Source organism: Penicillium hordei, assembly GCF_028827395.1.
Source record: "Penicillium hordei strain IBT 12815 chromosome Unknown utg000003l_segment0_segment0, whole genome shotgun sequence".
In the NCBI taxonomy this organism is placed as follows: domain Eukaryota; kingdom Fungi; phylum Ascomycota; class Eurotiomycetes; order Eurotiales; family Aspergillaceae; genus Penicillium; species Penicillium hordei.
Window position 1 is genome coordinate 3,071,922 of NW_026623144.1, and position 23,292 is coordinate 3,095,213.

Here is a 23,292-nt window from a genome sequence, read left to right on the forward strand (position 1 = left end):
AATAATATACAAATAGCTCAAAACAATGCAAGTATAAATACACACCTTCCTCAAAATCATCTAGATCTCCTTCCTAACAGCCCAGAAATAATTCCCCCAATCCTCACTCCCAGGCACCATCTTCCACCCAATTCCAGGGATATAAATAGCACCCACACACTTCCACCTCATTCCCTCCGCAATCGCACCCCCACCTCTCGAAACCCCCGTATCAGCAGCCCTCATCAACCCCTCCTGCAACCACCCCTTAACCTCATCCGGGTTAACAAACTTACTCCACTCATGCGTCCCACGCGGCACAACACCAATCGGCCACGGCGCTTCGGCAATAACCTGGTTCAGGATGAATGACGGCAGCGTCCGCGAAATAGTAGACCCAATTAACCAACCGCCGGGCTTGAGTGCCCGCAGACAGTTCGTCAGGAAGCTTAGCGGTGTTGAGGTTTTGGGGTCGATGTGTTCGAGGACTTCGAAGAGGGTCACAATGTCGTATTGCGGGGGAGTGAGTTGAGTTGAGGTAGAGCTGGAATTCGTTGGGGTTGAAGCGGGAGTCGGAGCGCCAGCGTTGCCGGCAAGTACATCTTCCAGTGTCGTGTTAAGATACTTGAAACGGCCTGTGCGCAGGTGCGTGTCGACGGTTGGATCCATGCGCGCGTGCTCGCGCGCCATTTGGATTAGGTCTGTTGAGGGGTCGATTGCGGTCATTGAGGCGGCGAGGGTTGGGGTTGGGGCTGGGCCGGTTGGGTCGAGGGGGATTGTGCGTGCAAGGGACTCGGCGAAGATGCCGCCGCCGCAGCCTACGTCGAGGTAGTTGAGGGTTGCGGCGGTGGAGGTTGGGTTTGGTGATGGGGTGCCTTCTGCTAGGCAGGAGGCGATGAATTCGTGGCGGAGGGGGTTCATTAGGTGCAGGATTCGGGAGTGGCCCATTGGGTCCCACCAAGAGCTGGCGAGGCTGGAGAAGTGGGAGAGTTCATCGGCGGAGACGGAGGATGTTGAGTGCGCGCGAGCCGGGTGTGTTTGGGTTGATGGGGTGGATGCGGGTGCGGAGAAGAGGTAGTTTGGTGAGGGCCTTGATGAGCGGAGGGTTGAGCGGAGGGCTCGGACAGAGAGAGGGAGGGTACGGGGTCGGAGAGAAGCCATTGTGGAGGTAATAGTGTTAGTTGTGAGCGAGATTTGAGGTTCAATGGAGAATTAGCTCCGGCGTTTTGGTGCTCTGGTGAGCTTTGGTTGATGCGGAGACCCGACGATTATCTGTGAGAAAGTGTTATTTGGGGAGTTGCAAGAATAATTGGAAGCAATAAAGGGCATACCAGTGAAGAATATCCCGAGCAATTGAGAAGAGAACCTGGGAAAGTCGCATGAAGCCGATCACCAAATTGGAGATTCGATACCGAGACAAACATGCCAAGACATTTTGGCTACCACTCACGAGTATGAGCTCTATGGCTTCCTTCTCGACTACGGTGTACATGGATTCGATGTGTCAAGGCATTGGTTGTGCTCTATAAATTCGCTTGTACCTCGGTATCATAAACAAACATCTATAAAAACTCCACTTGGTATCACAAAACAAACAATCCTCATGACACATGCGTTCGTCGGCAAGGATGCCCATCATCCCAAGAGACAATTTTCGAATCCCAGTTCCTGCGGCACATGCGGATGAGGAGTTGTCTCCACTTGGCCATCGACATCACTAATCTCAATATCCTCGGAACTGGCTGCGTAGTCCCAGACATGCTGGCCAGACCATGAAGCCAACTGATCCGGCACAGCAGCACCGAGTATAGGAAGGAAATTCCCCGTGGTGATGTTGCAGTCGAGTCCAAGCACGGTTCTGCAACGATCCAGCAATGTAGGGAAGAGGTACGAGGGCGAGCCACGAATCTGAGAAAGCGTGTGAAGTATACCCCACAGCAACTCGTTCGGGTCAATAATCGACTCAGCTAGTCTATGGACAGCTTTTGGCCCAAGAGATCTCGTCACATCGGCGACAGAGGATCCTAGGTCAAAGAGCTTTTGTTCCTATAACATCCAAATCAGTATACAAACAAACAACTTCATCTCATATTGACTTACCATTCCAATCCCATGCGCATCAACAGCCCCCTGTGATGCAGCGCCGATCACGCTCATCACGGATTTACCCACTATCACTGGTAGGTGAAATGGCAAAACTGCGTCATCTTGCGAACCAGGCTTCGTGGCATGGCTCATAGACAGTTTCCACATCATTGCCTGCAGCCACTGTTGCGTGATCAAGATATCAACCTGCTGGATCTCAAGGACTCCCTCTAGGGAAATAGCCTTGCACAAGCTGGATTGGATGGTAGAGGTTGGCGGTCTCTCCAAGATGCCATCCCCGCCACCGGCGGAGATCCAATCATAAAGATTTGGGGTGAGATTCTCAAAGATGTTGATCAGGTTGATGAAGCCATAAGCCAGGATAGGATCTTCCGAGCCAAGAACCTGAGGCTTATGAATAGAGCTGCGCAGCATAACCGGCTTCGCTTGCTGGAGAGCATAACCTCTATTTACAAATCAGCCCCAGTCCAAAATATCACTGTTCCTTCATACTAGGGCCACTCACCTCTCTGTGATAAACAAAAGCCAGAACACACGCCGTCTTTCCTCCGCTTCTTCAACCTCATACTCTGCATACGTCGACTCGCGATGCAACCCAAGTGTAAATGCAAACGAGGTAGCCTGGCAAAAAAAGAACCAAGCCTGGTCCTGACGATCAAGATTCCCATACGAGGCAAACAAAAAGAATGAAGTCAAAAGTGACTCCGTGCTAAGTTCTTCCAAAACATCACAATCCTGCCGCGCCCGCACGGCCTCCGAAAGAAGCTCTTCCCCAGACATCAACGAGTGTCCATCCCCAATGCTCATACTCTGCAAACGAGCGGGATCCGGCACAGGCGTGGCACCATCCAGCTTCAACTGGATATGTGTAGCTGCACACAGGGACGCCAAAAACGCATACCGCTGTGCAGACAGCTGCCCGGGGTGATGGCAATCCAGCCGGAGCTGGTCCGCGCGAACCACCGGCATAATGGGGAACAAATATTTGAGGTATATATTGACATGGACTAGCAGAATTTGCGGAGACAGACGGCGGGCGGCCGGTCTCGCATATCCATAGCCATAACCATTGGCGGATTCGACGGTTGAGTCCGTGGAGCCCGGAGACGAGACGAGGTCCGGGGGTGGCAGGTGGGGGAAAGTATCCGAGAAGTCCTGGCCTGCGAACTGCGAGTCTGCAATTACAAATCCTGGCGAGATGGGCGAGTTGAATTGGTAGTCCGGGATCTCGCCGGTCCCGGCGTCCTCCGGATACATATGCTCGGGAGGGTCTTGCCGGGATGAGAAAGGGTGGATCGGGGCCAGGGGGTACAGGGTGCGGAATTTGGGACCCTTGCGACGGAGGACATCGCTGTAGGAGCAGGACAGAAGTAGCCGTTGGCATTTGTCGCATGGTAGTTCACGGGAACATTTTATTTTGCGACGGCGACAATTGTCACATGCTTGTTTTGGCTTGGATTGTTTGGACATTGTTGAATTGATAAGTCTTTATTAGACTCAATAGAGTCGAAGTTCATGTTAGGGTCGAATATAAAAAAAGAGAGATGTGATGTTTCATCCGGGGAGTTTGGCATGGCCCATTTTAATAAAAAAAGAAACAATAGAAACCTGGGGAAGCGGGGGTCAAGAAAAAGAGAAAAGCCCCGCAAAGGCCCCTGCGTTAGAATTGTGCTTCATATTTTGATCTTATTCTCATTGGCATCCTTATGGATATCACTAATCACTATTCTACCTTCCAAGGTTCTCTACTGGATGGGGGGGCGTTTCCTCTCGGCCCGACTTCAACGTCTACGTAAATCCACAACCCCTCAGCCTCCGAACTATAAAGAATACACATAAGATCATGAAGATCACCATGAAAGTTGACTCATTGAGTGACTACTCCGTTCCATATATCCTTATGGTCTTGTGCAGACACTAATATGTCCAAAATCTCGGCCCGTAAGCAAAGTACCCCCTTGGCCAGGTACGAGTACGGAGTACCTACGGGGTCATTACGGGGCCAAGTCGGCTCTGATGCCTAACATATTTTTGGCGCTGATTGACAGGTGTATTAAGATCATGCGGGATTTTCACCCTCTCTTTAACTGGTTTAGCATAAAGTGGACACCGCTAGGCTATACTGAGTATTCATCTCCGCTTCACATGTCGATATCTGATCTTTGTTGGTTTAGGCATAGTTTGGGGACCTAGACCCCTTCCACCATTGCCGAGATGGCTCCATCTCGTATCCTCGGCTTCCCGAAAATATGAAAAAATAAGAAAAAAAAAGGGGAGGGGAACTATTCTTCTATGTATATCATGATCATGCAGGGGATTGACGCGCATAGGTCTAGTATAGTTTATACTTTACTTTGTATTTTAGTAGAAATAAGACTATTAACCAGTTAAACAATGTTCTTACGAGAGGCCTAGAAATCAGTACAAAATCTTTTGGACATCCGGACAATCCCGTAGTTATAGGATTCTCCGCTAGAGAGAAAGGACTCACCGTAGCTTGCCACATAGAGGATTTTAATATCAGAATGATGAAATTATAATGTATATGCGGGTCTCTGTATATTAATTCCAGGATCTTAGACTGACCCCTTGCACTAAAGTATTGTAGACGGGCATTTGTCGGACAACTGGCCAATCACCAGCCTGGAATTACATGATCTATTATGATCATCGGTCTTTATATGAATTGTAGGATGCTTTGCTTTTACTTGCGCAACTCTTTGCCAAGTTCAGCTATCCGTTAAGATGATAGTAGTGGATTGATTGTTCGACCACCACCCCCGTAGGGACAATAGCTATTACACAGTATGGTATTTTGTGGGCAGAAGATAAAAGATGGATTGTCTAGCTGGCGACTAGCTAACTAATGATTAATGAATCAATAAACAATGGGTAACTGTAAGCGTGAAAGCTAGAAGCTAATTTATTCTAACTACCGGAGGCTATCTAATACCGAGGGCTGAGTCAGCCGGGCGGGTGTCAGGGACCATCCATCCGTTGGATGCGTCCTCGGCCGATGAGAGCTAAGTACAACGGTGGCAGCCGCTCGACGACGGGCCCACATTGATCAGAAGAATAGTGCAAGAAACAGCAAGTAATGGGGAATGGCGGCCGAACGTCTTCCCTGCGGACTTGCCGCAGAAAAGGTTCTGGATCATAACAATGTCGTATGCCGGGGAGGAATCGGCGAGCAGACTCCTCGCAAGGAAGCAACAAAAGCAACAGCAGCGCGGCGCATTGCGAAGGGGCAGAGCAGCCAAAAGGTTAAAAGCCTGATTTTGTAGCATTGGTGCCTGAACATGCCTGAATTATGCCTTCTTTTACATAGACTGGCAGAAATCAAAATAGTTACCTGAATTATAACAGATCACCCGTGGGCCTAGGTAATTCATAAGAATGAAGCTATTCCTACCATATAAATCACCGTATACGCCTATTTCTAGGCGTTGAAGCTATCGCGACTGAACAAATCTCTCGAGATTAATATAAGGAGGCATTTTGTGCGATTCGGCGCGGTTTTCGATGTTGGGGATTCGAAGAAACTGATGATTTGTGGGGTGGAAATAGCTTCATTTTTGAGGAATATAGAGGATTTCAAAGTCTCTTACACAAAGTGTGCTTTTTTTTACTGCCTTTGTATATACCTAAAAAGACATCTAAAAAGAACATCTAAAAAGACTAGCCAAAAATACATGACAAGGCCGTATAACTAGCCAACTATTCTTATATATGGTATATATAACTAGGAATAGCTTCAATTTACAGTATACGGTATAGAGCGGTGTCGAAAGCGGTCTAGAATTCAGGGATTTGACCATTGGCCGCTCTGCCCCTTCACAGCGCATGTCAGCTCGAACTTTGACTGGACAAATCCAGCAGGGGATTATTCGACAACTTTCTGGTTTCAACGCTGGCCCGGAGCTTTAGCCAGAGAAAAGCTCTTGATTGAGTCCACTGGGTGGTCACAGGGGGGTGCAGCGCCGTCGGGCACCGACAAGCCCTAAATCCGCAGCGCCCTAAAGAAATGTCGTGCTCACCGACCTGCGGCGCTCGGTGCATGAGAGTGGCGAAATCGAGGATCAAAGGGGAGCCTGTCACCACCCCGTTCTGTAACGACACTCTTTGGGTACATTAAAGGCCTGTTGTCGGACGACTTCGCGTTGAATGGACAGCGGACTGGTCGAAAACCTCAGTCCAAACCCCAAAATCGACGCGGTACGGATTATTGGTTGTCACGTTAATCAATATGACAAGTTTAGTTTCTTGGTTTGTATTGGCATACCACCAACGGGCATCCTGGCGGAGTTGGTCCAAACTTTCAGAAGCCCCAACCTCAAGAACGAGGGAGGGATACTCGTCGGCGGCCGAATCGACACGGGCATCGTACGGACCGAATGCCCAATCTGGCTCCTTGCTAGATACAACTCCAGGGGTTCATTCCGCGCCTTGGCCGGTAAAATCTCCGTTTTGCAAGGACAAGCCCATAGAATGTAGATAGCCAAGAACGATAGTGCTAAAATTGCAGACTATGCGTTCGTGTTGCCGTCCCGGTAAAACTTTTAATAACACAGAGGACTCGGCGTGCGCCACTGTCACACGAACACCTGGGAAGAGTTCAAGGTCTGCTTCGATCTGTGCGAAGAGGCGTTGCGGAATTTTGTGAACCCAGATATATTGCGATGGTTTGGGGGTATGCGCGTCGAGGGTGTGCCGAGGGCGGCGAGCAATCCGGCGAGCAATCCGTTGAGTAACCACCGACCCATCTTAGGGTATCGGTAGGAACCGTTGACTAACGTCACAGTTTCCCCTACTCGTGCCATTTATACAATTGACGTCAGCCCTACGGCCACATCTAAGGTCCGTTTCTTTACAACCCAGTGTCATAAGCCTCGCCTCCCTAAGGCTCCGAACCCAAACTCGCTATACCCGGCGGATTGGACCCTCGAATCGAGACGTCCTCTTAAGAAGGCGTCAAAGGACTTCGCCTGACAAACAGGAAAGCTACCGGCCGACGTACTCAACGGCTTTCCTAGGAGCCCAAACCCGACGATCGGAGGTGCCCTACAGGACATTCGTCCCCAGACTCTAGAGTTCACCTGGGCAACATCAACAGCCTAGGAACCGTTACAGTTGACACCACTTCCAGCGGCGCTGCAACAGCCCCGCGTAGTCCTACGACCTGGGACAAATTACAATCGATCTTCCGGCCGCGACCGCCAGCCACGTTCGGCGGGTACCGGGACTCCGTTAGGCCTTGATCGTTACTCTGACACTAGCCGAAAGCCACACAATGTCTATGGCACCGATGTAGACTCCTTGGAAATTTCCATCGAGTATCTTGCTAATGACCGCCTCGACGTGCTCGCTCCGCAAGCCACCTCCATCAAGGGCGTCTTCCCTAGCCTCAAGCACGGTGAGGTCTAGTGCGACTAGTACACTCAGACAGCTGTGAACGCAAATTCCAGCGTCAACACCACTATCCCTGCTCTGCTAGGCCATGTCCACGTTTTTGTGGGTGGAGGCACCGTCTTGCCGACGCAGGAGCCAGCTTTGACTACGAAGGAGGCGCGTGGCATGCCCTGGTCTTTGCTCGTCGCCCTTGGTGCCAGTGGTGCTGCCTCTGGGCAGTTGTATCTCGATGATGGAGAGAGCAATCTCCTGATGAGACGCTTGATGTTACTTTCAGGGTCAAGGGGTCCAGCTTAAGTGCCAGGGCAAAAGGTGACTGGGAGGAGTCAAATCCTCTCGCTACTGTTACTATTCTCGGTGTGTCTAAGAAGCCTGGCGCTGTCAAGTTTAATGGTGAACCTGTGCCGGCTTCTGGGGTGCACTATAATGCTACATCACATGTGTTGTCTGTTGGTGGGCTGTAAAAGTTGACTGGGGATGGTGCTTTCAATGGGAATTGGACTTTAAAGTGGTAAGTAGTAGACTGTGGTATTCCTTTCACATGCAAAGCTGCTGTCTTCTCTATAGTTTATCCCAGCGGCAGTCAGATTCACCTCTATTCATTTACAGCAATAATGGACTTCTGTTGTATAATTTCTCCCTTCCTAGCATCTCCTAGTTGTCTTGTTTTCGTCCTACTTACTATCAAAAGAGCGAGCATCCATTGTCAGTCCCGGTGACCCTGTTTAACCTTACTTCAGCTGAGTGGAGAACCGCACAACCCCCGCTACCCCAAATGGCCCATTTAAAGATGCACAGATTGCAATCTCCCATGTCGGCCCGAATTATGAAGCCCATACACATACGCGTCATCATATCTCTACTATGCCTCGGGGTTTCCCATCATACGACGGAGGACATACCCCAAATAATCCTAGCAGCATCTACTGAGATTCTGAATATCTACTCATCCCCGACTAAAACCCGAAAGTATCACCTAGGTAAAAGATCGACATCATTTAAAACGAGCCAATGACCCATTGCAACCCCTCTCCATCCCCTCATCCCGGCAAATTTGGCGTACGGGCCCCCGCACGTTGATTCGATCAAAGCTTGTGTCAGGGGCTTCGGCGGGGATCATTTTAATTTCGCACATGCAGTGCGCTAGCCTTGTGATCCGCTAATCATTACTATTGCAGCTTTGCTTTTTCCCGACAGGGCTGGGGGAAATCGGGATCTGACGAGTTAGATGTGAAGGATAGTGGAATTTCTGTTTAGGGAGATTATTTGTCAATTAATGGAGTTCTCGACCATACAGATTACAGATTCCTCTCTCTCTATTCCTTAGTTCCCGTCTTTGATTCTGCTGTGGCTGTGGACAGGCATTTTGACTGGATTTCTTTTCTTTTCTTCTCTTTTACTTCTTTATTTAACCGGATGCATCTGTGAAGATCTTCATCGGGGCTTTTGGCGTTTATCGGCTTAAGCCATATTCCCTCCCGGAGTCCGATTTCAATGGCTACTGGTCTCTGGTTTTTCCGTCCGTCTGCCGTTGTATGCATGGCTTTTTCTGGGGTATTAATATCGAACCCCTTGCAGCACCTTTTATTGAAATACCCCTTTGCTAAACGACTTTCCTCTGCTTTACTTGAGTTACTGGCGCTGGAATATCTACAAGATGGTTCTCGCACGATTTGCTTGGCTTGCTGGCTTGGTTAGCACTGCCATTGCTGCCACTCCAGCTGAATGGCGATCACAGTCGATCTACTTCTTGCTCACTGATCGCTTTTCCCGAACGGATGGCTCGACTACTGCTGCCTGTGATACCGCTGATAGAGTAAGTTTTCAATCTATATCGACTCTTGTAACATGGTGACAGAGCTGACTGTATACTCACTGGATAGAAATACTGTGGCGGAACCTGGCAAGGAATCATAGATAAGGTCGGTAATGCTCTAATCCTTCTTATATCTTCCAACTAACCAATCTCTTAGCTAGATTACATCCAAGGAATGGGCTTTACGGCCATTTGGATCACTCCTGTGACCGGTCAATTGCCTGAGGACACCCCATATGGAGAGGCCTATCACGGATACTGGCAGCAGGACGCGTGAGTATCACAAAGCCGAAAAGACGACACTTAAAGCCTGCCTCCTTACTGACCCAATTTAAGCTATGCTCTCAACTCGAACTACGGAACCGCAGACGATCTCAAGGCCCTCGCTGCAGCTTTGCATAAACGCGACATGTATCTCATGGTCGATGTAGTAGCAAACCACATGGTAAATGAAATCATCGACATCTCCAATCATCCGGGCTAAGACTGACATGTATTGGATAAAAAGGGCTACGATGGCGCAGGTACCGACGTAGATTATACCAAATTCAACCCCTTCAACGATGCGAAGTATTTCCACCCCTACTGCCCAATCACCGATTACAACAACGACACTATGGCGCAGAACTGCTGGCTTGGCGATAACACGGTTTCCCTGCCAGATCTGGATACCCAGAGTACGCAGGTGCAAAATATGTGGTATGATTGGGTTGGATCTTTGGTTTCCAACTACTCGAGTAAGTTGTTTTCCTTCAAACCCCCCTGCCTCAGCAAAATATATATCATCATATCCAGAAACTAACCAATATATAGTCGATGGTCTCCGCGTCGACACAGTCAAACACGTCCAGAAAGATTTCTGGCCCGGCTACAACAAAGCCGCGGGCGTCTACTGTGTAGGCGAGGTCCTTGATGGCGATGTTGATTATACTTGTCCATACCAGGAGGTAATGGACGGAGTGCTCAACTACCCAATGTGAGATCCTTGCCCGTGAAGTTTACCAGATACACACGGAGAACCGATGCTAATTCATGCAAATAGTTACTATCCTCTCCTCAAAGCCTTCCAATCTACCTCTGGAAGCATGACCGACCTATACAACATGATCAACACCGTGAAATCGACCTGCAAGGACCCAACCCTTCTCGGAAACTTCGCGGAGAACCACGATAATCCTCGCTTTGCCTCGTAAGTGGAAATTACATTTAATCAACGGATAAGAGTCCATTCCGTACGGCTAGAAGCTAATTTCTCCCTTCGGGAACCCAGCGTCACTGATGACATGGCCCTCGCCAAGAATGCAGCCACATTCACCATCATGACAGATGGCATTCCTATCATTTATGCAGGACAGGAGCAGCACTATAGTGGTGGCGCGGACCCAGCTAATCGCGAAGCTCTGTGGTTGTCCGGATTTGACACAGACAGCGAGCTGTACAAGCTTATTGCGACGGCCAATAGTGCTAGAAATCAGGCCATTGCTAAGGGTACCAATTATACTATTTACCAGGTACGTGTCTCTCTCTCTCTATGTTCGATAAAAAAAAAGGAAAAAGCAAAAGAAGTCTGGATAAAAAGCTAACTCGGTCCTCACAGAACTACCCCATCTACAAAGACGACAGCACCATCGCCATGCGGAAGGGCTATGCCGGTGGGCAGACAATCACTGTCCTATCAAATCTCGGTGCAAGTGGGAAAGAGTACTCGGTTTCGATTCCCGATACTGGATTCGCGTCTGGTGCGAAGTTGACCGAAGTTGTGTCCTGTACTAATGTTACTGCCGGTGAGAGCGGGAAGGTGTCTGTTCCCATGTCAGGTGGAGCGCCCAGGATTCTGCTCCCCACATCTTTGCTTGAGGGCTCGACTCTGTGCTCGTAGACTTCGGCTTCGGCGTATCGGTGGTCGGGCCGAGGCCTGATCGCCCCTTTTCCTCTTCCGAGAGCTTGATAGATCTTTCTTCCCTTTGCTTTGACAATAGGGGAAAGTGTATATATGAATTGATTTGTGTTTTTATACTTCCTTTTGAATGGATCATATCATACCGTTTTTTTGTTATTTAGATTGTAGAGATGAGAGTTCAAGCTGAATAACCATGCATTTTGAATCCAACTATATGTAAAGATTTACTACTTTAGTAGATAAAACCAACGGACCAAAGAAGTCGGTTGCAGTTGAACAAGTCATAACCATTTCCATTCGTGCTTTTGCTATTACGATCCTCCACTACAAAAGAATACAACACAACACCCGAGTCCCAACAGATGAAAGCTCATTATCAACATGCACCAACCCCAATAATCTATAAACAGAAGAAGAAGAAAAACCTAACCCCATAAACCCAACCGCATAATCTCATCACCAATCATGCAAAGCCCTGGGCACTAGACCAATAGGCATAGCTCCACCGGTAGTACCAGTCGTAGGAGAATGGAATAAATCCGGCGCCTCAAACGCAGGCTGCGAAGCCGCATAACCAGGCATCATTTGCTCCAGACAATTATACCCCTCAACCAGGGAATCCAAGCCCTCCGCGCTAGACATAAGCTGCGAGATATCCATACCGGAACGATTATGTTGCGACGGGCTGAACATCTGCACGTTCTTGACGTCGGCGACCGGCGACGACGACGAATGCGATCCCGCAGCCACAACATTAGTTGTCTCCGAGTACCGCCGCTGCACTTCGCCGACAATACACGCGATCCGATATGAGAGGTTGTCGCCGCCGGGCGCGAGGTGCAGTAGGAAGCCGCGGACTTGGCTGATTAGTGCATCGGAGAGCGTATAGTCGCATAGAGTGAGGGCGGCGTAGCCGACGATGAAGTAGACGTGATCGATTAGAGCGGGTGCGGTGGTGAAGCGCGTTTGGAGGAATTGGGTTATTATTAGGCGGGCGGTGCCGCATATTTCTGGGATGAGGCGCTCGTTGTCCGGTTGGAGGCGGGCGGCTGTTCGGTGGAGGAGGAGTTGACAGAACCAGAGATTTAGGTTGAGAGTTGAGTCTTCGCTGGTGGCTGTTGGTGGTATGGTTGTTAGATTGATATTTTTGAGGAGGGGGGGGGGGTGGGATAGAGTGGAGGAGCGATGTACTTAAGAGATGTGCCCATTCCATTTTCCAGCGCTCCAGTTCTTCGTATTCAGTTTCTGCGAATTGGACGCGGGGCTGGTTGTGTTGGAGTCGGAGAGCGATGCGATATAGTTGAATTTCCGCGACGATTCTTCCGTCTTCTGGTGTGGCAGCTGCGTGTTCTAGGATGCGGGGGCATTGGTTGATGTATTGTTGTTGGATGTTGACTGTGCGGCCATTCGCGAGAGCAGAGCTGTTGGGTTGGTGTTAGATTGTATATCTGACGGGGTTCCTGAACAGAACATACTGTAGCTGGGTTGAGCAGAGTGTATTCCACAGACGCAACTGAGCAAGTAGCTCGTCTGGATTTAAATTGTCTCCTGGCAAGGTATTGAGGAAGTTAAATGAGATGAGGGCATGGTTGATTGAGATCCCGCTCAGTAACCAGTCATCCATAAGTCCTTCTTTATGAACGGAAGTAGAGTATAGACAAAGCAATGTCAAGGCCTGTAGCATATCGCTTGTCATGGGCGGGGGCTTCCACAACACCTTTGCCACGGCATGTTGTACACAGATTGATATATCGCGGACGGTATGTTGAGATAGACCGGGCAGATATCGCGAAGCCAATAGACATGCAGTGTTGAAAAGAAGTGTATTTGACCGCTGAATGCAGGATGAATGATTTATTGATACCCAATGGCCGAAATATTCGACGAAACTGGCACGATCATTAGCAGGGAGGTCTAGTGACAAACACACAATCAAACACACAGTTCAATCAATTTCACCGAAAGCTTGGAATCTACGATGCCCTGGGTGACGATGTCGCCGAGGATGTCGGCATCGGAGAAATGATCTCTTTCGCCGAAACATTCGGTTTGCAAATCCCGAATTATTTGCGCTGGCTTGAGCGGATAAAAAGACGGGGACATGCTATCACTTGAAGATGCCCCATCTAGGCTGTTGTTTCTAGTTTGTAAGGTTGGGCTGCAGGGCATGCTGGGGGAGCGGTTCACCATCTGCCGCATCAGATGTATCATCTCCCCCATACCCCTTTCGAGAGAGACAAGCCTTTCTTCGATCGATGGTATAGCGGTGGCGTCGGACCAGGTGGATGCATTGTCCTGGAAGCGTTCTGTTGTCTCAGGGAGCTCGCATTCAAGCCTTTTTTATGACACATAGTTAGCATTTAGAGAAACCGGCGATTCCAAAAACAGCACAAAAAACAGCAAAAAACAGCAAAAAATTCGGGTATATGCGAAACACAGAATAAAAAGAGAACCAACCTAAGTGACAAACAGCGACGACAAGCATGGCCACGTGGGTCGACATCACAGCGAGTCTTGAGCTTGCGACAGGTATTACAAGCAGTCATTGATCGTCGAATGCGCCCCTTGGGTCTGACATCTTGGCACGCGACCGAGTCGATTCTGCTGCCATCCTCTGGAATAATCCTCTTGGATTCCCATGAGATATGATTATTTGGAGGGCCGGTTCTCGTCATATTGGATGTTGAATGGTTACTGTGGGTATTGTAGGTAATGTGTACTGTTTAGATCTATGGTTGATCGAAAGGGAATGAGAAGAAGAGTAGAAAGAGGGGGGGAAAGGCTTAATGGTCAACAATTGGACCCTTCACAGAAGGCCAAAATCAAAATCCTGAAGATCATTTGGTGTTTATCAGGGAGATCCAAGCCTTATAATAGCGGGTCAACCAGATTAGAAGGCTGAGCGTGGAATTTTAGCCAATTGCGACAAGAGGCCGATTACTGACGATATCGAAACTCCGCGCAGGTACGTTCCGTTCATGGATTATAGCGGACCATGAGCGGACCTGGGGTAATCGAATATGCATCCACCAATCTGAAAACATCCCGTTGGCTTCTAGAAGGGTAGCGATTGTCGGTGCATGCTTTTTTGTTTTTTTCTGTTTTAAGAGGGGTTGATAATGTCGCATAGGCTACCCCCCTGACCCAATTTCCCCGACGAGAACCGTAGGAGAGGGGGTCTGAGAGGGAGGGGGCTTGGGTCTTGAGTGGCACGACCGATATGGAGTATACCAGAAACGTCTTTTTGCGTTGGAATTCTTTGCCTCGTTCTTACTTGATGTCCGAGGTTATCATGAGGTCCTTTCCCCTTTTTTTCTTTTTTCCCTATCTATGTCAATCAACTTCTTTGCGTCGTCGTCTTGCTCGGACATTTCCAATATAAGTCAAGACAAGGATCTAGAATGAAAACTATAGACTCTTTAGTATGATTTGGTAGTGATCTCAAGTGGGGAGGGAGGATCAGGATCCAACAGGATCCAAGTGGAGAGGGACAACAGGCAAACCAGGATAAGTCGGCAATTATTGGTTAACATGTGCAATGTCTCAAAACGAAATGGCTATCAGGATAGCGAGATCGCAGCGATGTGACCTTGTAACTTTCGGGCCCGCTTAACAACGGGTATCTTGCCCGTTTAATGCCCTGGCCCTATTAGCTGGTTCTTATTTAGCCTTGTCCACGGGTCTTATCCTTTAGGATATCGTGGGTTTTCAGCCGTGTCCTCCAGCTGATTTCTATTGGATCTCACAATCTCCTGGGGCCCCTTTCTCTATTTTAATTATGTCTTAGCCTTAGGTAAAAGGCAAAATACGAAGAGTCTCCATGGACAATTATGTATTCATATCATTCATATCATTGACAGCCGATCGCACTGGAAGTAAGAATCAAATGATGTTCTTGAAATGTTCGAAAATCTTGATAATTAACGTTGGGCTTGTTCGACCTCGCCAAGTTAAATATCAGGGGTGTAATCTTAGCATGTTCTCATTTATCGTGAAACTTGCTAATCGCGCAACCCTGAGTGGCAATGCGGAAGAATATATAGCAGTCACCCGAGAATACCAACCGAGGTTTCTTTTTGTTCTTTCTTTTTTTTTCGTTTTTTTTTCGCACCTTTTGAGGGATCCACTCTATCCGAGTGCAATATAAATTTCATGCAGAGGGAGTAGCGCCGACCCTTCCGGCTGTTAGTGCTCTTGTCTTAGACCTTGAACGCGGGAAGCTCGGATAAAGAAGCGGTCAGTTCGAATCGTTCAATATATACCGTATACGTATCCGTACTGTTATCCTGATTAAACGTTGAATTGGTCTTGCTTGGTTTGTTGAACATTCTGGGGTAAGCGTTAGGTGGTCCACAGACAGCCCTTTGACAATGAACTAGCCGACATTCACCTCGGCTTGACTTGTTATCGGAACCCCAGATTAAGCTGCATTATCCGAGTATCGCTTGAGTTTATTGTTGCGTAAATTTGGATTGGTCGTAGCGGAATGGCCCGGTCAAGCTATGCCTAAGCTTTGGCGATGCGCCTCGAACGCCTAGAATGTGAGCATGGTTGGCATCACCGGCATGGGCGTGGTTATAGTTACGGCTTTGATTAGGTGATAAACAAGGTTCTGCGCATTTCCATTATCTTTCCAGGTTCGGAGAAGGACCCTTCCAGAGTCTAGAGGAAGATCTTTTGAGAGAACGCCGATCACTTCATCGTGTTTCGGATAATGATACTGAGAACGTATACTGCCCGCTTCTCAACGGCACAGTAATACTGTGGCAAACCTTCAGTCATGGCGTGTAAGTGGAAACTCACAGGTAGCCCCTCTTACGATGGGCGTGATATGTTGTACATCGACGAGGGGTCAACAGCGCAATACAGTCAGATCAAGCTGCACAACTAACCAATATCTTATTCGTTAGCTGAAGGTTTCCCCCCCTTTCCTTCTTCCTTCTTGCTTCTCTGCATAGCCCCTGCAGGACCGTCTGGCCATGGATCATCCAATGAATAATTGCTATGAAACCACACGGCTTGGGTCTAAATTTCCGAGGGGCACGCAAACTAGACGAATTTTGACTTGGGGCCTACGAAGCAGACATGGTTCTTGACTGATTTACTTGCATACTTGCAGGGAATAGCTAGGTATGTTTCAAAGATAAGAATCATTTTCTGACCGTTGGATATGTATTCCGTACGAAATAATATCCCTCTATCTTATTTCAAGAGGCGAGCGAGCACATGTTTGTGGTGATCAATATAGATATCTCGACCCGACCCACCCGTGTCTAGAACTAACAGGCATTATGTATAGCATCTATAGCATTTTTGATTGATTTATAGTACAAATTCACCGTACTATAGAGCTCTATTGCGCTTAACAACGCAATGTCCTGTTTGGGATGCATAAGCTTTGAGCTTGGACCCCCATCCCTCGTTCACGATTTTGTCGCTAGCATCAACAAAAGGACCTCCGGGATCCCAAAAGCCCCGAGACCCCGGTGCCTGTTATCGACTAGTCATGTACTCCCTACTCCATAGTGCCGTAAGACCCGGAGCGTTCTAACTCTGAAAAGTCCGTGGCGTTTCCGGCTTACCGCAGGATAAGCTATCATTTAGAAACTAAGTTTCTGGGTATGTATGTCGACTCCATATGTACATAACCTGCAGTTCTTTTAGATTGCGTCCCCGCCTGAGCGCTTGGAGGACTGTTAGATTATGTCTACAACGTGCAGTATACACGTGTACATTGCAGCTGATCAGGAATATCATTTGGGAGGCTCGTCATTCGCCCTTGACTTATGCTCTCTGGTTTCACATGCTCAGACTGTTCCTCCAATGCTTAGGTTCCCTGTTTCTACGCAATTTGTCTACAATTCGCCTTGTGTGTGAGGCTTTTCGTCATTCAACTACCCTGCTGCCCACGACGCCTATCTCCGTGGGACCACGATCTCTCGCCTTTTCTGCTCTCGTCGCCTTGCTTGCATTTTTGGTTTTCTTCTCTGCCACTGGAATATGTATGACAGAGTCAAGAAAAAGAGAACATTGATTCTGCCAATGCTGCATGGATCTGGCGATTATTGAGTGAGGGCCTTCTGGGTCCAACCTCCCTCGTCCACCCGTGTTTACGCGGCCCCAAACATTCGTTTCAGATTTTTGAGAACCGAAAAAAACAAAAAAGGATTGACCGACGCAGGGATCGAACCTGCAATCTCTTGATTCGTAGTCAAGCGCCTTGCCATTGGGCCAGCCGGCCAAGCTGTTATTGTATATTTTTAAAATGTGCGCTACAAGCGAATTCAATGTGGGGCTCGCTTAAACGCGCTTATCCTCGCTTATGTCCGCTTATTATTCACGTGACTTTGTGTGCCAAAGCTGTTACAAGCATAATTTCAAGCTAAGGATTGTAGAGGCTATTCTTTGAATCTGGCTGGGTATTTCTATGTTCAGTAATATCTCTCGTTGTTGTGGGGAGTTTTTTTATCGCTTTTTAGATGAATTGGGTTGGTTGGTTCTTGATCTGGTCATGTGTCTCGACTAGCTCCGTGGTGATAATATAGAGACAAGGTTAGTGACTGCACAGAAATTGAAATATTGCCGGTTTTGATGAATGGAGCGTGGAGTTGGATAGGGAATGGATATAATCAATGTGTCGAGTAGAGAGGGTTGTGACTAGTAGGAACTCTCTCAGCCTACGTGAGTGCTATGTATGGAAGACGTAATGTGTTGCGTGTTCGAATAGTTGGAAATTGACACTATGAGAAAAAGCTGTCACAAATAGCCAAAGCTGGAGGAACGTTGTCCTGATGGGGCCCAAAAGAACAAAAGCAATGATCGAAATGATCGAACCAGGTGAGTCCAGTGAAACATAAGACCTTCGTAGGAAATATGATTGAACCTTAGCTGGACACCACACAAGATCAGCTTAAGCACATATACTATTTAGCTTATATGTTGCACAGCCTCGTGCAATGTAACGGTTTGTTCAAGGTAGTTTTGTTCAACATGCTGTTGTAAAAGAAACCATTTAGCTTTAGAGCAGGGGAATAGTGGCAGCATTCCTATAGGAACCAGACATAATAACAGAGTAATAATAAGGTATTGGTGCACAGACATCTAGCTAGCAAGGCAGCAAGGGTTTTCTTGCTTCTCTGCAGGTAATCAGACCTCTCTTTTTGTCTCCATGGCAGTAGGTAGATTCGTCATCTATATCTACCTTAGTTATTCTTCTTACCCTCCATTGCGACGTAGTAGAGTACGCCCGTTAGGTAGGATGAGCTGAAATAACACAGTCATTTTTGAAAACAGCCCTTCAAAAAGACAAGCAACAAGTTCAATATGTAGGACCTATTTCTTCTGAGGCACATAATTTCCACATAACCTAAGAATAGCCAAGGTAGACATACCAACTGCATGAATATCGAATTTCCAATAGACTCATATATTGGTGGATATTCACGATGGTAGTAGCAAAAGCAAGACTGAAAGAAAAACGAAAAGAAAAAAGAAAAAAGAAAAAAGAAAAAAAAAAAAGGATACTAACTCTAAACATAGGAGATATAACGGCTATACCACAAAGCTAAAAGAGAAGTATAATTTGTGCATCGCAGGATATACTAGTAACAGTTTACAACCAGAGATCCCAACTGATAGACATTATTCAGACTGATATGCTCACGGACCAAGTTACCTGGATAGGTAATCCACTAGAATAGACTCATCAACTGGAAGGTAGGTCAGATTCCATGCTTAATACCAAGGCAGTTTGACGTCAGTCACATGAAGTGTGCATTAGTGTGTCTAAATGAGATGCACGAGCTTCTGGATACTCGAGAACTGATATGCATTGACAGCATATCTGATGCCTGGCATCTCAAATATTCTCCTTTGCTTTTCTTCACGACATTGCATGTGTAACATACACAACTCAGTGGGCTAGGTCATAAATATTTTGTGCACAAGGACTGGCTGATGCATTTCTGTGCTGCTTGCTTTTACCCTTGCAGATCTGTGTTGGTCAGGAGATGTCTGTGGTACAGTTGGAGGTGTGACTTGATACTATAGATATATCATCTCTATGAGCACATAATGTGCATAGCTGCATATCACTGATGGTTGGGATTGGTAGGTCAATAGATAAGCACTTGGTTGATCCTTGGTTGGTACGGAGTAGTGCCCAGGTGGTTTGCGCCATGTAATATAATCGTGAATTCTGTAGATATATGTACTCCGTGACTAGTTATCCCAATAATAAGCATGCAAAAAAATATTTTAGAACGTGGCCAGCAATGCCATCGCTCACAACAAACGAATAAGCCGCATCGGACCTTTTAATGGTAGGCACAGAAGAGCCCACACTCCCCATGAACCCACAAGCACATCCACGGGTCGCAAGCCCACATACTTACGTATAGCATTGAAAAGACGGTCTGTATATATTGTATTGTAGCTACTATTATAGAAAAGAGTACGGAGTACAAGCGGCTATCTCGTCTACAGAGTATAACGCTAGTCCACAATAAATCAGGATCCCGGCCGAAGATCCCCTAAAAAGTAAGAATGCAAATGTCAAAAATGTCGTCACACCCAGGCTAAGCGACACTATTGATTATAGTACAAAATAGGTGTCAAACGGTGGGTCTGTCGATCATCCATCTGGAATTAATCTGACAAGATTCAATAGTTCGTGGGAGGGGTTGGACGGGATCAAACCGAGATTATGGTAGCAGGCTAATAGCGTTAAACGTCTAAAAATGAATTTAAATAAATAATGTAACATGACTCAGGCAGGTCAAGCGTCTGGGTTTCGTTTTTCGATTTCAATTTTAACAACGCGAGGACTGAAATCGAATGTGACCGAGTCAGACGGTATCACATACATATACTCCGTATATCATACTGCCCCGCGTACTCCGTGCTCCGATCCAATTATTCAAAAATATGTCGTTACAGAGTACAACATAAGTACTCCAACATCATCCTAATAGTCATCTGGAGTATACGGTGAGACTCGAGCTCGCACGAACCTACGCATCAATTTACACGAGATCATCGCAACCCAAATCCTGACATGAGACAGCTCACAAATCCCGCACTTGACACCTCTGCTTGAGAAATGAAAACCCAAATCCCGCGCCTCCGACCTCACCAAGCAGGGACGTTGTTGTGATCGACACGCACGTCCCTCGATCGAGGGCTAAACGCCCATGACAGCGCAGAAGGGAATACGCACACATACGCAGTACTCAGCGTATATGTACGACGTATGGAGTGACGGAGCACATGCAAACAGTACTTGCCTAACATAACTCCAAATGTGCATACGCACTTCCAAACAACGAAGTGTCAGACGCTGATTTCACCGCTATATGATGGGTCGGATGCATGTATATGGATCTCGAATGGCTAAGTGGGGATTTCATCGTATTGGCGAGGAAACCAAGGGCGGGAACGGGATCGGAAAGCGTAAGGCGCAGAACCGCGGTTTGGTTGGGCTTTTGGCTTGGGTTAGTTGACAAGTGACAGAGACAGGGTTGGTACAACGGTAAGGGGGGGAGGGGGGAAGTTTCCATGAACTGTGATTCGGTCGAGCTCGACTAAATGCTCGACGTTGGTATGCGCGCTGCACGACTTTTGTTGGGTTTTAGATCGGCCAGTCGTGGTCGCCGGAGATGCTGCATACCGGGGTTTGTGTCGGTGGCTTGCATATCCGCTGCCCCCCTATGTGGGACTTAGTTATGGGGTTCACCCCTGTTCGTATAGTCCTGTATGTTGTATTTCGAGGGTATGATTATTCTTGCCTTTTTGTGGTTGCTTTTTATGATGTTGAGGTACATCGTGCATTCTAGATGTATGTACATAGTGTTGTTATTTACTTCTTTGCAGCAGAATATAATTTACGAGCACGGAGTAAATAAATGTAACTGCACCCCTAATCCTGTTGTTTTTTTGTTTCGTTTTCGTTTTCGTTTTTTGTTTTATTTTTGGTTTATCGGATGCGCGTTTGATATCACTTTTACAATATGAGTTTAACCAAGTGGGTTGCAGTCCCCTAACCTGGGGTCTCAAATTTGGATATATGCACACCCCTAAGCGGTGATAGAACCTACATCGTATATCGCACCCACCCCTGCGAATGGTTCAATTCTACTCCAAGATCTGCAGTCAAGTAAGTTTTTCGGGGTCATGTCAGGACCCCATCTTCCGGGGGTAGGTCGGGAAAACCAGAAAAAGCAAAAAAGAAAAAGAAAACTCGTACGAACCGCACCTCTCCAACAGACCTCTCTCTTCCAGTAGGTACAATATGTTAACAATATGAGGTGATTAGAACAAAACTCCATCTGTCTCAGTTCTCAACCGCACTTAAGTTCGCATATGTCTCGGAATTGGAACGAGATCTGAGAGGGCTGAGAAGAAAACAAAGGAATTCCCAAAAGAGCGAGGTAATAGTTCACTCGACATGTTTAAGCGTATTACCGACCATTGTAAATGTTTAATTAGTATGTCTAACTCCACATCGAAATCAAGCCTGGTCAAATTCATCGATATAATGCTTCGGAGCTGTCAAAAGGCAAAAAAGAAACTCCCCGAATATACCCCGTTTAGACAGCGATCAGATCTATTCCGGGCTCGCGTGGCTAGCAAAAAGTCAAACTTACTCAGTTCCATGGTCTGGAGTGGTTCCTGTGGAATTTTTGGAATTGTGGAATTGTGGATTTGTAAGTTTGTAGATTTGTGGACTCCGGAGAGACCGAAAAGCTGAAGTTTAAGTTACTAAAGCTGAAGTTTAAGTTACTCCATGCAGCTGTCAGTTCATGTCATTTGGAATTAATTTAAACCTTGAAAGTTAGTCCATAATTTCCATGCCTTTATTATAAACGTAAGATTCAATGCAATGCAATGCTTATAAGATCAGATCAGATCAGATCAGATCATACCAAACCAGTCCAAACTCTAACTGCCAAAAGGTTAAAAGGGACAAAGACCAAGGTAAGAATGAAGTTGATGTTTGGTAACCCGACGTCATGAAATAAAAAGTCAAAAATGGGGTCGATCTTGACACATGCCCCGGTGGAGTACTCTTATAGAATATCCACTAGTTTACCAATTTTGAAGTTTTGCTGACAGTCCGAACCATGGTTCAGTTTCCTTCCTCCGGCCCGAAAACCACTGTTTAACTTGGGAAAAAAAAAGTAGCTTGAATCTATATTGTATGGGCATGCATACAGCGTATCCAAGCCAGTCTCCAAGATCCCTTAACCGTCAAGATCCATCGTCCGCACCGAAAAAAAAGTGGCGCTGCGTGCCTCGGGTAAGGTAAGGTCCACGTTTCCGCGAAGCAGAGAACATGGATAAGCTAGTGTTGAGGATGGAGACTTAGTGGAGACGGGTTGCGTGGTGGGCAGCTGAGATCTAGTTGCGTACTCCATATCGCTGTATTGCTTGACATTTCGGATCCGCATTTTTGTGGAAGTCAAATATGTATCAGAATCAGAGAATAAAATGGAAAACGTTTCATGATTTGGAAGTTGAATATTCCTTTAAACACCTAGTAATGCAATTTTCGCGGTTTTTGCCCAGGGGCACAAGATGTAATGGAAATGTGCAACATAGAGAGAAACGAAAAACACAAAGTAGAGTTAATCAATGATTCAATGGGATTCCCAATGCCATAGTTTGCCGTATACCCCTTTTGCCTGTTGTTTTTCCAACAAAATAAGTTCCCGCTTGGTAAACGCGACCAAAGAGAAAGGGTATCAAAATATAATGTCTGACCAAAGTCTCCGCGTACCGGACGGCAATGCGACATGTAGGGTGAAGTCCAGAGACCTGGAAGGTGAAAAAGGGAGAAAAGAACAAGGGGAAAAAAACATTAAGAAAACACATAGAAAAAGAAAGATGCCAATCTATCAAGCTCGCCGTATCCTCAACTCCATGAGTCGTAAATGGTAGAGAGAAACAATATCAAAAGTCTCCCAGTCGTAAAGTGAATAGAACGCTGACGTTGCGAATGCCGTGTAACGTTGAATGAACAGAAATAAGAAAATAAAAAGGCCGTGATCAAACCCGAACCTCCAGGTCCAGGTTCATCGCCACT

At 47.0% G+C, this 23,292-nt stretch overlaps 5 protein-coding genes across 5 annotated transcripts; 2 read left to right on the forward strand and 3 right to left on the reverse strand.

The window, feature by feature from the left end:
* Positions 1-60: 60 nt before the first annotated feature.
* N7537_006387 (3-demethylubiquinone-9 3-methyltransferase) lies at positions 61-1,140 on the reverse strand (the record flags this gene model as incomplete). Its single annotated transcript, XM_056897444.1, has 1 exon — positions 61-1,140. One exon carries the CDS (start codon positions 1,138-1,140, stop codon positions 61-63), a length of 1,080 nt encoding a protein of 359 aa, XP_056753229.1.
* A 474-nt stretch (positions 1,141-1,614) lies between these two features.
* Positions 1,615-3,555, reverse strand: N7537_006388 (putative C6 transcription factor (AmyR); the record flags this gene model as incomplete). The annotated part of the gene is made up of 3 exons (XM_056897445.1): positions 1,615-2,025; positions 2,080-2,530; positions 2,591-3,555. The coding sequence occupies 3 exons, from the start codon at positions 3,553-3,555 to the stop codon at positions 1,615-1,617; spliced, it is 1,827 nt and encodes a 608-aa protein (XP_056753230.1).
* A 2,694-nt stretch (positions 3,556-6,249) lies between these two features.
* Positions 6,250-7,958, forward strand: N7537_006389 (uncharacterized protein; the record flags this gene model as incomplete). The annotated part of the gene is made up of 4 exons (XM_056897446.1): positions 6,250-6,277; positions 7,232-7,498; positions 7,580-7,715; positions 7,772-7,958. The coding sequence occupies 4 exons, from the start codon at positions 6,250-6,252 to the stop codon at positions 7,956-7,958; spliced, it is 618 nt and encodes a 205-aa protein (XP_056753231.1).
* Positions 7,959-9,151: 1,193 nt separating this feature from the next.
* On the forward strand, positions 9,152-11,189 carry N7537_006390 (alpha-amylase; the record flags this gene model as incomplete). Its single annotated transcript, XM_056897447.1, has 9 exons — positions 9,152-9,310; positions 9,378-9,416; positions 9,468-9,583; positions 9,647-9,755; positions 9,819-10,047; positions 10,124-10,286; positions 10,353-10,499; positions 10,581-10,821; positions 10,908-11,189. 9 exons carry the CDS (start codon positions 9,152-9,154, stop codon positions 11,187-11,189), a joined length of 1,485 nt encoding a protein of 494 aa, XP_056753232.1.
* Positions 11,190-11,666: 477 nt separating this feature from the next.
* Positions 11,667-13,885, reverse strand: N7537_006391 (uncharacterized protein; the record flags this gene model as incomplete). Its single annotated transcript, XM_056897448.1, has 5 exons — positions 11,667-12,325; positions 12,402-12,631; positions 12,686-13,099; positions 13,153-13,545; positions 13,668-13,885. The coding sequence occupies 5 exons, from the start codon at positions 13,883-13,885 to the stop codon at positions 11,667-11,669; spliced, it is 1,914 nt and encodes a 637-aa protein (XP_056753233.1).
* Positions 13,886-23,292: the final 9,407 nt, after the last annotated feature.